The following is a 16,818-nucleotide window of genomic DNA, read 5'->3' as shown; positions in this document are numbered from 1 at the left end:
TTTGCATGTTAAACCGTTACGCTAAAAGACAAATCTGCAGTAAATTATTAAGGATCAATAAATCGAGAAATTTATATGGTTATTTTGAGGAAATTGCTTCTAATGTTTTCCGTTATATCTATAAAGGCTTCTCGGTAACGGTATGGTTTAACTAGAATCTTTAAAATTGAAAGAGATTTAAAAACATACTAACTGATATGTAGTTCTTATCTTCTTGCATTATATTTATTCATGCATTCATTGGTTTTTGTTATTAACTTGTTTGTGTTATGTATTAGTTTGGGATATTACACATTCCAATTAATACGTTTTCTGATGAGAGGGTGAGAATTTGGTCTATACAAGCATAATAAGTTATCAATTTAATTTTTTTCCCTTAAAACCTCTCGGGTTGGTACAGTATTCAAGGGCTTGCTTTTTATTTTATGAATTCATTGTCAGATAGTTGCTGTTTATAATAAAGAACTGATGGTTTTGAAAAGTAAAGTCGTCCATCTCTTCGTACATTTTACGAACAATAATGACCTTTATATCTGTGTCACATATATGTTTAATCGCCAGACTGATTCTTGTTCTAAACATCTAAACGTGCGTCTTAGCTACCCTATTGGAGTTCCTGAGTTAATCACATGATATTGGTGATGGGTATGTCATAATATTGAAGGTTATTTGTAGTGTTTTGTGGACTGATGATTTGTTAAAATATCTTTCGTCACACAGGTGAAATTTTGATTGCCTGTTGGTATTTTTGTTTACTTTCTCTTAAAATGTGCTTTTCACACTTAACCTTTCGTTATCATTTTGAATTGTCTTTCACAACGATTGAGGATATCATTAGAAATATCAAAAAATGGCAAGCTTACTTTATTCTAATGAACAACAACTCAAATATTGTCAGGTTAGAATCTAGTTTTGTGTTTTTGTAAAATATGATAAACAAAAATATATTTGTATATATAGTTTTTAGCAATATGACAAAAATATAATGATGAGTATACCAGAGAGGAATCATTTTATTAACCAAAAACAAACAAAAATTCATGCAATTTCCGATAAAAAAAACCCTTCCAAAATAAATAGAAATTGAAGAAACAAAAGAAAAAAGGTAAAGCATAACAAAACTGCCAGTCTTTGTACCGATTGAAATAGTAATTATAAAAGATATGCAACAGCCATTCCCATGCAGTTTCAAACGATAATGAATTTTTAATTGAAGGCAGTTTTATTGTTTTTTTTTCTATATATGTAATAATGCGGTCTACTGCAGTTTAAGACTGACAAAGAAGAATAAGAGATGCGAATAAAGTTAACATTTTACTTGTGTAACCGTAGACGATTCCAAAGCAAATCTCGTGATTTCCCGTTGTAGTTTGTTTTCTTCGATGACCTATATACACAATTTAAAATTTATTAAAATGTACATTGTAGAAAATCTTTTAGTAATGCTCCAATAGTGATAACCATTTTAAAGTGACAATGAATATTTTTTTAAAAGTGGTCTTTTTTATGTGGGTTAGCATTTAACACAAACTATTCACTTTCACAAAAGCGTTTTCGGTGGTTCCACAGCAATTAAAAATTAAACAAAATGAAATTAATGACATATTTGATGTTCATATGTCATATATAACGAAATCTAATACTAGTATTACCGTTGTGCTCCTCTTGCTTCATCTCCATAATCTTTTTCTTTCAACTCGTTTAAGTCTCCTATCAGCGAATTAAATGATCTTAAAAAAAAAGAAAACAGATATTATTATTAATTCATAGGGTCTATGGTATAGAATAATAGTTGTACAATTTTTTTACTAGATCTTCTTACTCAATAGTTTTATATGTGTATTTCCCCCAACTGATATAATTTAAAGTGATCATGTATTTAAAAAAAAAAAAATACAATTTTCTTCATGGGTCCATTACAGTGTTAAAATATCTATGTATATTCCATTTCCTTTCTTAGAAAGCATACACAAAATGAGGATAAATATAAAGAATATGATTTAAGAATTTAAATAAATTATTAAAATAGAATATCTTACTCTCTGTCAACGGTTAAGCATTCTACACCAGGCGCTAATGCTATTACATTTGCTGTTCTTCTGTCTTCACTGAAATGAAGTAAATAAGACGAATATAAATATATATCAGAAGTTAGAAAAAGTTAAGAACAAAGTATTATATATATATTTTCCATATTCAACGAGTATGATCTTGATTAAGGTCACTGCATAGGAAACAGCTGTCGACGAATAAGAGAACGAGAAGTCAAGGATTTAAAAGCAGTATATTACTGAAGAGTTAAATAGAATATAAACAAAAATATTTTAATAGAAAGTCTTTATGGTAAAACTTAGCTATTCAGGCATATAAAAACTCGTCAAAGATAACAGCCTTATAAAAATATTTGCATTTTTTGTAACACTCACACTACAATAATACATGACTTTAAATAGTATAGCGAATGGATTAATAAATTTTGATGGTATGGAAAACGGAAACGTAAAAATGCTTGAAAAGAGTGAATGAACATTATTGAAACTCTTCCTTATCAACTTGGTTTAGACCACTTTCCAATAATGAGTGGTAACAAAACATATAGAATAAATTTGCAGTTCTTTTTTGTTCTGGTCCATCCATAACTAAATGTTTCTATTTTTAACATTTGAAAAGATTTAACGGTTTAATTACCTGAGCAAAGCTTTTTCTCCAAAATATTGACCTCGGTCTAGTCGTCTTATTTCCTTTGGATCGTCAAATCCAGCTATCTTCTGTGTTACCTGAACCTAAAATATTTTTTTAATATATTTTCGTATATTCAAATGTTCTGTAGCTTAAGATTGTTGACTACTTTATACCATGATTTAGAAAAACAGTTATTACAAAAATTAGGAAAATGTTTTGCTTTTTGTCATTGCTCAAGAATGATTATTTACGATAGGAAAACAAAAGTGTGTGTTTTTTTTTAAATATCTTTGAAAACTATATGTTGTTTGTTGTAAAGGCTAACAAACAGATCGTTCAATTTTAATTTATGAATTAGCTCAAAAAAGTTTAGCAAAATATCAATAAAATACGGAAGATACTTCAAACACTGGACTGTCCTTGTCATTGAATCTTCAACTAAAACTTTTTTTGTTTTTGTTTTATTTAAGCTCTATTTATTTGCTGCAGATATTGTATATTTTACAAACTTGATTTAGGAACGCCCTTTAACCTTTCTCAAGAATGTTAAAAATATTAAACAGTGGTAATTTTCTTGTGCAAGTAAACTCATCATACATACCAGGACTAAATTTAGTAGATAGAAGTTGAAGAGCATTGAGGACCAAAATTCCTAAAATTTTTGCCAAATACAGTTAAGGTAATCTATGCCTGAGGTAGAAAAGCCTTAGTATTAAAACAAAATCAAACATTTGCATTTGTAAACAGTAAATTTATAAAAATAACCAAATCAATGACAATGCATGTCAGCACAAAAAGTGCTGACTACTGGGCTTGTGATACCCTCGGGGAAATAAATCTCCACCAGCAGTGGCATCGACCCAGTGGTTGTAAATAAACTCATCATAGATACCAGGACTAAATTTAGTATATACACCAGACGTGCGTTTCGTCTACAAAAGACTCATCAGTGACGCTCGAATTCCAAAAAGTTAAAAATGCCAAATAAAGTACGAAGTTGAAGAGCATTGAGGACCAAAATTCCTAAAATTTTTGCCAAATACAGCTAAGGTAATCTATGCCTGAGGTAGAAAAGCCTTAGTATTTAAAAAAAAATCAAAAATTTGTAAACAGTAAATTTATAAATATAACCATATCAATGCGCTTTCTTAAAAGGAATATCCGCAATGGAGGCCAAATTCGAAAAAAAAAAAATGTTGACGAGATGAAGTAACCAACGAGGACGAATAGAATAGCCAAACTCGAATAACGTTTATAACATACATAATATACTTTATATTGTGTGTGTGTGTGTGTATGTTTAACGATATACAAATGTTTACCTCTCCTTTATTAATAATGAAGAATGTATCTCCAACAGCACCTTCTCTGATAATGAAATCTCCTTCATGATAAAAGTCCTGTAATGTATAAGCAATGAGGAGTTCGGTTATTTCATTCATCCAATCCAATGGAATTTTTTTAAAAAAAAAAAGCCACAAAAGTTGAATCAAGATAGAACAAATTTTAAAGAGTGAAGTAAACTGATGCCTAAATTTTAAATGCTTGATTAGCAAATGAATTGATTTCATCACTTCTCTTAGTTCATATCATATGCATACTTAAGTAAATTGAAATGAAGATGAGGTTGCAAGTTTATGTAGAAAAACTTACCACTTCAAGAACATCAGCAATCTTGGCCAATTTATCAGTTGGAAGATTTTGTAGCAATGGAACACTATTAAAATGAAATGATATATGTTTTAATATATTAGAAACTGAAACATTTGTTCATGCATTTATTTGTACTGTAGTCCTGTCATGCGACGTTTATCTTTTAATGTTATATTTAACATTGCCATAAAAGCGTCATTTATTATCTTATAGTCCGTTTTTGTGTGTGTTACATTGTCGTTTGGTTTTTTGTTGCACTTTTGTGTTTTTGTTGTTTCGTTGTTTTCCTCTCATAGTTAATGTGTTCCCTCGGTTCTGTTTTCTCTCAATCGGTTTATGACTTTCGAACAGCGGTATACTACTGTTGCCTCTATTTGACAACGCTCATTACCAGTTACATATTATCACTTGTTATTAGATTTTCTGAATTCAAGTTTTTTTTAACTTTGTACAGCGGTATACTATTGTTGCCTTTATTTAGGGTTTCAATGAAACATTAAGTTTTTTTTACTCACGGTCATGATCGACACATGTTTGTAAGTGTTTATTTCTACACCAAATATTCATTAGTTTCATTATAATCACACTCCAGTTTACCTTCGTAAAAATTTAATATTTTCTTCTTGTCGTTGTAAACCAGTTTTCATCATAATAGCTTGGAAAACACGTCGATCTAGAACCCATACTTTGATATCAGTCAGAGCTGAAATAGTTTAAATTTTGAATTTACTTACAATCTTTCAAAAATATATATGGAGTTAACATCAATAGTAGCCAAGACATGTATATTTAATATCTTAAAATACGATTTAATAATATTCCAAACTAAACTACCCATTAGTATACATTCGAACACATTTAATCGTTGCCTTGGAAATAGCTGCTAATATAGATAAATAGCATATCTAAATATGCTATACAGTTATAAATATTTCATTTTCAAAGTTATCGGCTGATAAGAGTTGGGGTTAGTGGGAGCAAACATATAAGCAGCGGATTCATCGCCTTTGATCGCAGATTACAAAATTGCTGATGGCTTCGTGTGATTGTTTTGACTAATTCGGGTTGTGTGACTGAATGGCGTATTAAATTATAATCCTGGTACCTTTGATAACTATAATTCTAGAGCAATCTAAAAATCCAACTAGATACACCAACTAGGCGGCAACGATCACATACGTTATTATCGAGAAAAAAGTGACCCGGCAAAATCGCAAACAAATGTAGTATAGTACCGACATAAGAATTTACATAACCTAACAAAATTATTTTTTTAGTGGGTTATGTTGATAAAAAGGAATTGTTTCATATATTATACTTTAAGAAAGTCTTTCAAAAATAGAATGTGAAAATTATCTAAAAAAAATCAGAGGTTTAGATAAGATCCATGGGGTCATGTTGTGACAGAGGAGACCTAAATATTGTCAAAGACCGGGATTGGTTGTTTCATGGAATATCTTTGAGTATCTCTGTTAAATCATTTTAACACTTGTAGAGTGAACTTTTTTGGTGCCGTTACCTGAACGTATACCCAACATCTAAGTTAACATTCAAAAACAATCAGTCTGTTTTAACCAGCAAAAACAACAAGCAAATATTTAACATTAATTTAACCTCTACGAGTTGGTATGTTCAAGTTTAATTGGAGAACATTTCAACACATTAAGCATGCATATAGAGGTATAAGTGGAGGGTTGAGATCTTATAAACAAGTTTAACCCCGCCGCATTTTTGCGCGTCCCAAGTCAGGAGCCTCTGGCCTTTGTTAGTCGTATCATTTTTAACTTTGGTTTCTTGTGTATAATTTTGAGTTTAGTATGGCGTTCATTATCACTGAACTAGTATATATAAATATTAGGGGCCAGCTGAAGGATGCTTCCGGGTGCGGGAATTTCTCGCTGCATTGAAGACCTATTGGTGACCTTCTGCTGTTGTCTGTTATAGGGTCGGGTTATTGTCTCTTTGACACATTCCCCATTTCCATTTTCAATTTTATTGTCTGTTTTACAGTCAAAACTGCATAACAATAATTATAAATACGAAGACTAGAATCCATAGTAACAACAAAAACAAGTTATATTCAAATTTACATCTGCTAACGAGATACGAACACCTTTAAGATTGTCATGACAATATGGTAGCCGCTAGTGTGTGTTTAACGACCTCGAGTTCTTACGAGGGTATAGAACTGCCAGACATTTAAATGACTTAGCTTTAAATGGTGATGTTAATTTCTTTGACAAAAACGGTCAATTAAGTCAGTGAAAGTCTAAAGAATAAACAGCATTTATCAATAATTCAGTAAGACCCTTGTGAAATAGGATGTATCATAACGCCACAACTCAATTGGTCATATCTAAGATAAACACAGATTGGATAACCTCAAGGATTATAGCACTGATTCCATAAATGATATAAAGGATGACTTTGTCTGTTTCTAGAATCCTATCAAATGTTAGTAATTCAAACACAGTCTAGTGCCAAATGACAATATCAGTTAGTTTCCATTTGAATGCTAATTTGTTTCTGATTTAAACGGAGGAAAACGTCAAGAGGAATCTATAGAAATTCATACTTTAAATATAAATGATTGATCTGTAATGACTTTGGGATATAAATAAAAATTATATTGAACGAATCATACATATTATTGATCGAAAGAAAACTTTATAATCAGAAAAGTTTCGAATCGAAAGAAAAGATTAGAGTCACCAACTTCAGATTTTTTCCATTGATATGATTGTAAGACATTCATAAACTTTTGGAAACCTACTGTTGAAACTGTCACACAAAATAAAAACCCTATAGTTTGATATACTGCACAACATAACTAGTAGATGTAAATTTAGGTCCTATAACTGTCAAAATATACTTTTTTGAAACTGAACATATACTAATTGACAAAAGAAAAATTACAATAAATCAAAGAACGGTATGACAATTTATTTTAAGTCAAACAATTTTAATTTTTTTTTTAATTTAACTTTCATGATAAATGGATATTAATATTGAAAGACAGCAATTATAGGAAGGAGCAATTAGGTTTCAAAAAGATAATTTAACAAAAAGATATGAAACAAAAAGATATAGGTTCAGTTATTCCCTTTTATGTATTGTGTGTTATGAGAATAGCATACAGACATGAGGCAAAATACAATTTTATATGGTTTCAAGAATATCAATGAAACAAAAGTAAAAAAAAAATTCTTCTGCAACGTATTGAGTTCACATCCATAATGTTTTGTTGCTGTTTTTATTTTTGCCACGGTTTCAAACAGCGGTATACTACTGTTGCCTTTCTTTTGTCTGTTTGTATTAATCTTATGATTCTCGATTGCGCCTTGTCATTTTCTGTCTCTTATCACGAGACACCACGGCAACTACTGGAATATTCCAAACTTGTCTCTACCGAATATATACATGTTTATGGCAAACAGATCCAATTGATCGTTGAACTCCAAAGTAAAGAATACATCTCCTTGATGTCTTGACGAGCACATTTTAAAATGTTTTAGAATGACTTCGTTTGAATATATCCAAAGTCAAAGTATCACTATGCATGATTTCTAATAGTACATTTAAGGGTTACATGTTTATAATTTTCTAATCTCGTAATTAATGATAAGTACATAGGACGCACTGACAAAAGGTGTGAAACTTGAAATTAATGAATCCATCATTCACATTAATGAAACGTGAGACATCAATTTTCGTGGAAGACGGGAAAACATAATTCACCTTATATATACATATATATCATAACTAGGGGCCTTTCTGCGGGAAGAACATTGTAAAAGCCGTACAAATATTTAGAGTCATTATAGGTTTTCACATTTATCAAGCATATACTCACCTCTAACTGACGCTGTCCTTGTACAGTTATAAAGTATTGCCAGTTCTCCGAATGCCCGACCTGCAGTCATTTTACCAAGAACTTTATTACTTTTAAGCACCTCCAGCTCACCATCTACAAAATACATGGTATATCATGAATATTTGTAAATTAATCTCAGTGTTTCAAAAAAAAAAAGTAAAATCACAAAAATATCGAACTCCGAGTGAAATTAAAACGGAAATTCCTTAATCAAATGGCATAATCAAATGATAAAACACATCAAATGAATGGACAACAACTGATATATTCGTGATTTGGTATAGGCATTTTCAAATGTAGAAAATGGAGGATTGAACCTAGTTTTATAGCGCCAAACCTCTCACTTGTATAACAGTCGCATCAAATTTACAACGATGCTTGTACTTATTAAGTTCATTTAAAGAAAAGTCTGTCTTTTGTATGCAATTGGTTCTTGTCTTCTCCCTCTGCATGCCACTGCTTAGTCTGGTATTTTTTTATTTACTTTTTAACTTTTGATCAGTATCTACCCCCATGTCCCATATTCAACGTAATGAATAAAGAATTATGAATGAGAATGTCGAAAAGCAGTCATCAAAATTTAAAAATACAAGTTTACAATTTGTATATTTTGAATATATTGTTCAAACTACACAATTAACACAAGAGAGACAATGTGGTGATAAAATTGATTACATATAGGACATTACATTCTTATGGAAGGTTTTAAATGTATATTGAGTGTAAGACTCACAAAAAGCTTTTAGAGCAGCATACATACTTGTCTTATGGTGGATAGTTTTGTCATTGGCAATCATACTACATCTTTATATTTTTATTTAACAAAGTTATGCACAATTTCAGGAAGTTTATTAATATAAAAGTCAGAGATTGAAAGCTTCTGTTGTAATATTGTCTAAATTTGATTATGTCAACAATGTAATCCAACAAATTGTACTTAAACACGGTACTTTTAATACGGAATTCATCCAGTCATATAATAAATAAATTCTGAAAACATAAAAATACGTTTGAGGAGAGACGTTCTACATTTGCCAACTAGAAAAAATAAAATCACAAAAATACTGAACTCTGAGGAAAATTCAAAACGGAGACTCCCTAATCAAATGGCAAAATCAAATGATAAAACACATCAAACGAATGGACAACAACTGTCATATTCCTGACTTGATACAGGCATTTTCAAATGTAGAAAATGATGGATTGAACCATGGAATCGTTTTTTGTTTGTTTCAGTAGAATAAATGCTAATATTTAAATTGTAAACAAAGCTCAGTGTAAAAGAGGGGCGAATGATATCAAAGGGACAGTGAAACTCATAGATCGAAAATAAACTGACAATGAATGCGTCAGTGAATGAACGTTGAAATACAAAGAGCATGTATATCTTGCTTGACAATTAAGCCTTATACCAAGAATGCCCACGAGAAGATGTTTAATATAGCAAAGAGTCGATCCATGTGTCGTATATTAGACAGTTGTTTTGAATAAGAAGGTGTTTGTGTGAAATAATAGATAATAGAAAGGACACACCTGTGAAGTCTTGTTTAAAATGGTCCACCCACTAGTTAAGCTTAGGTTACTATTTTCTATTACTTCTGGACCTAAGTTGGTGTTATTGGTAGCAATTTAGTTTTTTTTGTGTAATAAAGTAAAAGTTGCATCAATGTTTTATAAAGGCTGCGAGCGTTTGCCGTATTTTTAATATGGACATTGATATTAGCTGTGTAGCAATTAGTCCTTTGTAGTCTTTTCGTCCCCCGCCTCGTATTTCTAATTAAGATATTGGGGTAGTTTTGAGGGGTGAATATATCGGACTTTTAAGATAGACAACATCAGAATGATTCTATTCAAATATAGTTACAATTGGTCGGCAGTTAAGCATTTGAAACTGAATATGAAAAATGGCCCCAAGTGAGAGTAGTATCTAATGTGACAGAAAGAACGATGTAAATATAAACTATTTTCTCAGCCAGGAAAGGTTAAAGAAATTTCACAGATCAAATGAAACGAAAGGATCTTTATTACTATTTGGTGTGAGTATTTACAAGCGGTGCAGCATATGAACACTTTAATTATTTTAACACCTTTTAACATCGACCAATTTAAATTTTCGACATTAGTTCAAGATTAATTTGTAGTAAATCCCTTATGGAGTTTTAGTTGCTGATACGCACACATAAACCCAGATATAATGCAATACATCAATTATTTGTACATCAGTTATTTATTTAACAGAACATTTTGTTACGAAACGAACCTTTTTCCATTATAATATTAGTTCTACCAACACATCAGCAGAAAATATAAAAAGAAATGGTTTGATGATTTTTATGGGAAAATGTTTCAATTAATAAACGGAAAATGCACATTATAGCTTAATTGTTCATTGATTACAAAAAAAAATTATTTTTTATAGCATAACAGTTAATTTATTACCGAAAAAATAATGAAATGCGAACTTGCAGGTGCACGATTTATCAATTTGATGGTAACAAGTTCAAATATGAGTATTATTGAAGGAAATATGGGATAAACATCAAAGAGACAGCAACCTTACGATACAAATAGCCATTGATATTTAGAGGTCGAGATAAGTCCTTGTGCACAGGTATATTATAATCCTATATATATACTAGTAGTAACGTTAGATTTACCGTTCAAATTATATTCCCTTTTGATATGCCGATCGTTATCAATGCATATCTTAATTAATAAAGAAAAGAAAGGAATTAGCGTACAGCAATAAACTGCATGTGTGTACTGTCTTTTGACCTTTTGATGCCACGACGTTGTCAGTTTATTTATGATTATGAGTTTGAATGTCCCTTTGGTATCAGTCGCCTCTCTTTTATAAAAGTGTGGTAACGCCTTCGGTTTTCTATGATAATTGTACTTTATAAATGGATACAATAAAAGTTTGTTTAACATTTACGAGATAGTAATCCAGCAGGAACAAATATTAACCGTCAATAAAACGATCTTGAAAATAGACAAATATGGTCACATGTCGTTTTTGTTGAGGTCTTTGTTTTGTTTTGGCTTTAATTTTGTGCAAATGATTTTTAAATATCTTATATTAATCGTATTTTGTTTTTATGAAAGTCGTTTTGTAATTCTACTATTATCTGGTTTCTGTGTGTGTTACAATTTAATTTTGTGTCGTTGTTCTCCTCCTATATTAAATGCGTTTCCCTCAGTTTTAGTTTGTTACCCCAATTTTGTTATTTGTCCATGGATTTATGAGTTTTGAACAGCGGTATACTACTGTTGCCTTTATTTAATTTTGCTATTAAAAAATGTATTCAGGTAATGACACTTCACTATGCGCTGCACCTTTTAGAAATTTGACATGACCGATTTTCTTTTGCTATCATGAGGTTGATGGTGTTGGCAGTAGTAAACACAAATCATAAATTTTGGATTTGTTGTTCGAAAGACTAAAACGCCGAGACTTTTTCAGTTTTTATTAAATTTATATTTGTGTTTGTTCCATTTCGTTCACGTCATCATTTACATCATGTTTTCTTTGCACATTTGATGATAAATGTCACCGTCTGATATGACGCATAAAAGGGGATAACTGTCATGATTATTTTCAAAAGAAGTAAATGCAAATAAATATGATTTTATTATGTTTCATCACTGAGTATCAATAAAATATGTTTTTCAAGCTGGGGTCACACATTCATTACATCCCAGCTCCTTTGTTCTAACAGGGGTGATCTGAGCCGGATCACCCCAACCAGATCACCCCAGTTTAAGTTTCTTTGTTATGCATGCTTTCCTTTGGTCTGTAACATTTTGGCGGAAATGTCAAATCCATTATAAAACTTATAATTAAATATACGGTGAAGACTATCTATCAAAATTCACGTAGAAAAAATACAGTGGATATGCTGGGATTCGAACTCAAGACCTTTAGCATATCAAGCCACGACACATACCACTTCATCAGGACGACTGGATACGAACTATCAGAAATGTAACATACTTAAAGGAAGCAAGATATTTTTATAACTGGGGCGAGTTGGCAGACCTTTACTCAGTGAGATTAAACCCTTTTCGTTAAATAAATGAGTAGTCAGACTGATTGTTCAATTTGATTTTGCACTTTTTAAAAGTTGGGCGAGTCGGTTACAAGAGTGGGGCGATTTTTTTCAAAAAGTGGCGATATAGTGTGGGGCCGATTGGCCACTGGGTCGAATTTACATTGTTTGATATCTACTCATCGTGTTAGAGGGTCATAAAGGGTATACATCATATAGTAATATAGAAAGTATGTTATAATGGTTGTGTGGCGTTCTAAACTAGATTTTATGAATTGTAAATGGTTTTTCGTCTAATCTAAAACAGCTGGGATGTAAAATAGTTATCCCATTCGGACTTGGTGTGTCAGTGAAGATCACCCTCTGGCCTCCGGCCATCGAGATGATCTTACACTGACGCGTCCTTATGGGATAACTATTAACGATTTTTACTGCCGTCCTTGACAGAACCATTCACGATTAAAATTTGTCAAAAGTTAAACGAGGGCAATAATCGGCATGCAATGTGTGAACCCCGCATTAGCGAACAATTTACACATATTACAAGTATGAATATCTCGTTATAGATTTTTTTTCAGGTAATAAGATATAATAATCGTACTCGTGTACTGAACATCTTTTTGTATTTGTCATTACTTATAATTGAAAAAAAAAATATTACTCCAGATCAATAAAATAAAGAAATCAGTAAATATTACATGTTCACTACATTGCAATGGATTTAGAACTTGTTTTCTGATTAAAATGTAAAGCTTGTTTCGCCAGAATGGAAAACTAGTTGTTAAACATGTATCGCAAACAGATTTTGCGAACCCTTCAGAGTGAAAATTAAGTTTCATACCAACAATTTTAGTCGAAATGTTTATACGAGAAATGGTGACGGAGTTCTGTAACTGTTTGGTTCCTATTACCGTCGATAAAAAAAACTATTCGAAAAGTATGTAAAAAGGGGACGAAAGATACCAGAGGGACATTCAGACTCATAGATCGGAAATATACTGACAACGCCATGGCTAAAAAAGAAAAAAAAGAGTAGTAGTGTACTCTATATCATTTTGATGCAGAAAAACAAAGTAATCGGTGGCATGACTATCAACACATGCTTGTTTCACGAGCTTTTCTTGCCTTAACAGCTGTTGGCGGTGCTCTTTCAGAAACAAAATTCCGCAATTGAAAGTGACTAAAAGTTAAACTGAAGGCTTATAATTGATTTGTACCGTGATTTCTTTCCATATAACTGATTACTTATTGCATTCAACAAATCAAGTTGATGAATAATTCCCTAAAAAGCATACTACTCAAACCACATTAAACTGTTGTAAAAATTGGCGGCAAGAAAATCAGAAACAAAGGTGCATTGATAGAATCCAGTTTTTTAATTATATTAGCAAATCATGACTCGTAAGGAAACCCCCGATTTTTAACTAAAGTTTGATTGATCAATGTATAGTTTTAAACTTGTGCATTGAAATTGAAAACCATTATAAAAAGTTGTTGTTCTTTATACGAAAAGTCGGAGTAGTTTTGTTTTTTGGTAATGAAATGCTAATTTATTCAAATAATATGCATATAGTGTGTTTACGATTTAAAAATTATGTTTATTGCTGATTGATTGTCATTGTGATTAAAAAATATATATCATATTGTTTTTCATATAAATTCCTTATTAAGCTATGAACTCATATAGCCATTAACCGCATATTGAGATTCTCTTTATCAATTTTACTATAAATGCAATTGTTCATCGTGTTAATCACTATATGGACAAAAGGGATTGGCAAGTGACCTTCTTGGTCTTAATAATACAATATAACTTTATTGTATAATGGTATAACAATAATGTGATTTTCATTATTAGACTTATAATAATACTGAATACCATTATGTAGCTTCTTCAAAACTTAATGAATAAACAAGGTTTGGTCACTAAACTCTGATCTTTTTGTACATAAAATTAATAAATCGTATTAACAAATTACAGAACGTTTACTCGAGTGATCATGCTTTAATTTGTATGTTACCGAGTAAGTATACTGAGAGAGGTGTGTCTTTCTCTTGGTTTATTATAGCTTCCTAATCTCACTATCCATTCGTTTGATGTGAGTTTTGATTTTACTATTTAATTTAGGGACTTTCCTTTTTTAATGTTCCTCGGAGTTCAATATTTTTTGTGATTTTACTTTTTTGAGGGGTACTCATTGTTATCTTATGTTTTAATTTGTATTATACCAAGTACGTATACAGAGAGAGGTGTGCCTTTCTCCTGATTTAATATAGTTTCTTATTCTCATTATACCTTTTGGAACCGATTGTAATCTCACCTGCTGATACATATAAGTATTGTCCAGCATCTCCTTCCCTGATTATATAGTGACCCTGTTCCCTGTTTATGATCTCTCTACCCCTTTGGGAACAGATTGTAATCTTACCTGCTGATACATATAAGTGTTGTCCAGCATCTCCTTCCCTGATTATATAGTGACCCTGTTTTCTGTTTATGATCTCCTTATCCCCTTGGGAAAAGATTGTAATGTTACCTGCTGATACATATAAGTGTTGTCCAGCATCTCCTTCCCTGATTATATAGTGACCCTGTTCCCTGTTTATGATCTCCCTATCCCCTTGGGACCAGATTGTAACCTTACCTGCTGATACATATAAGTGTTGTCCAGCATCTCCTTCCCTGATTATATAGTGACCCTGTTTAATCTTTTTCTCGTACATACAATCAACTATCTCTCGTACTTGGGTCGAATCAAGGTTCTTCAAGAAGTCGTTGTCGTGAATTGCATCCTTAATTAGTTGCTTAGATCTGTCAATATAAGATAACAATTGATATGTAAATTCAATAGAAATAAGGCAATTAAACTCAATATATATTGTCAAGAGAAGATAGTTTCAGATGAGGTTTATCTTTTGTTTCTTAATAAGACTTTTATGTCAGGGGGTTAATAATTATAATTGGGTTTTTCATACTGTATGGAAAAGCGAAAACAACAATATCGGTTAAATCAACAACAAAGCATCGATACTAGCCAGTGTTTGAAATAGTTCAGAGTATCATGTTGAGTTCGTATTTACTTTTTGTGTGTTTTGAAAAAGCGAAAACAACAATATCGGTTAAATCAACAACAAAGCATCGATACTAGCCAGTGACTGAAATAGTTTAGAGTATCATGTTGAGTTCGTATTTACTTTTGGTGTGTTTTGAGGGTTTTGAGGGTTTTGAGTTATTGTGTTCATCTCGAAAGTGTAAACTAATGGAAACACGAAAGACTCGCACATTATTTTTTATCAAGTTTCACATTTAAATTGTTTTAAACATGGTATGTTTTTAACGACCTTGACTGGCTATAATGACTACATGCTACAGCCTTGCTTAAATATGATACTGATACAAACTTAATGTAAGGACACTTAAGTATACTTTATATGCCTGATGTTCATATGATGAAATCATAATCTTTCAGTCAGTTTAATTGAAGTCTGGAGCTGGCATGTCAGTTAACTGCTAGTAGTCTGTTGTTATTTATGTATTATTGTCATTTTGTTTATTTTCTTTGGTTACATCTTCTGACATCAGACTCGGACTTCTCTTGAACTGGATTTTAATGTGCGTATTGTTATGCGTTTACCTATCTACATTGGCTAGAGGTATAGGGGGAGGGTTGAGATCTCACAAACATGTTTAACCCCGCCGCATGTTTGCGCCTGTCCCAAGTCAGGAGCCTCTGGCCTTTGTTAGTCTTGTATTATTTTTAATTTAAGTTTCTTGTGTACAATTTGGAAATTAGTATGGCGTTCATTATCACTGAACTAGCATATATTTGTTTAGGGGCCAGCTGAAGGACGCCTCCGGGTGCGGGAATTTCTCGCTAAATTGAAGACCTGTTGGTGACCTTCTGCTGTTGTTTTTTCTATGGTCGGGTTGTTGTCTCTTTGGCATATTCCCCATTTCCATTCTCAATTTTATTAATATCGGTTACATGCACTCAAAGCAAATCTGTTTTCCTAATTTGCAGATTCTTAATCTGAACTACTGTCACATAAAATTGTGAATAAAACATCAAGCTGGCGAATTAGTTGCAAATAAACGTGTATCCCTCATGTCATTTCATAATATATATATTTTTTAATTACTTGTACACAATTTATAACTATTACTATGCTTTAATTGGCATTTTACACAAATGGTGAAACGAATAAAGCACATCACCCTGAAAGAGGTATATTGAGATAATGAGTTCGATGCTGATGCTACTGCTATTTGAGGATATTTATCCTTTCACTGTACATATTTAAAGAATTATTTAATAGGAGATGAGACGACGGGTATCACATGTGGAGCAGATTCTGTTTAATCGGAGTACATGAAATTACCCCAGTGTTTGGTGGGGTTCGTGTTGCTCAGTTTTAAGTTTTCTGTGTTGTGCTTTGTATACTGGTCGTTCTCTGTCTTTTGCCAAGCCATTGTGATCGACTTATGAGTTTGCCACTTTGGTATCTCTTGTCTATCTTTTATAGAAGATAAACGATTATTGAAAAAGGGGGAGTCATGAA

General features: G+C 31.7%; 1 protein-coding gene across 9 annotated transcripts in view; it reads right to left on the bottom strand.

Annotated features, from left to right (window-relative positions):
• Positions 1-16,818, bottom strand: part of LOC139487731 (cGMP-dependent protein kinase, isozyme 1-like) — an 83,596-nt gene that overhangs the window by 17,868 nt on the left and 48,910 nt on the right. For 4 of the 9 annotated variants that reach the window (XR_011655872.1, XM_071272771.1, XM_071272770.1 and 1 more), the window contains exons 4-11: positions 14,904-15,070; positions 8,189-8,302; positions 4,933-5,038; positions 4,336-4,399; positions 4,005-4,082; positions 2,689-2,783; positions 2,040-2,108; positions 1,653-1,730 (exon numbers count right to left, since the gene is read on the bottom strand). Coding sequence is in view for 8 of the 9 variants with exons in the window: in XM_071272771.1 (XP_071128872.1) it covers positions 1,653-1,730; positions 2,040-2,108; positions 2,689-2,783; positions 4,005-4,082; positions 4,336-4,399; positions 4,933-5,038; positions 8,189-8,302; positions 14,904-15,070 (771 nt within the window). In the remaining variant the exon portion in view is untranslated. The other 5 variants (XM_071272767.1, XM_071272768.1, XM_071272769.1 and 2 more) reach the window with 3 other exon arrangements.

The sequence above is a fragment of the Mytilus edulis genome, chromosome 9 (assembly GCF_963676685.1).
Source record: "Mytilus edulis chromosome 9, xbMytEdul2.2, whole genome shotgun sequence".
NCBI lineage: Eukaryota > Metazoa > Mollusca > Bivalvia > Mytilida > Mytilidae > Mytilus > Mytilus edulis.
This window is presented reverse-complemented; position numbering and strand designations above follow the sequence as displayed.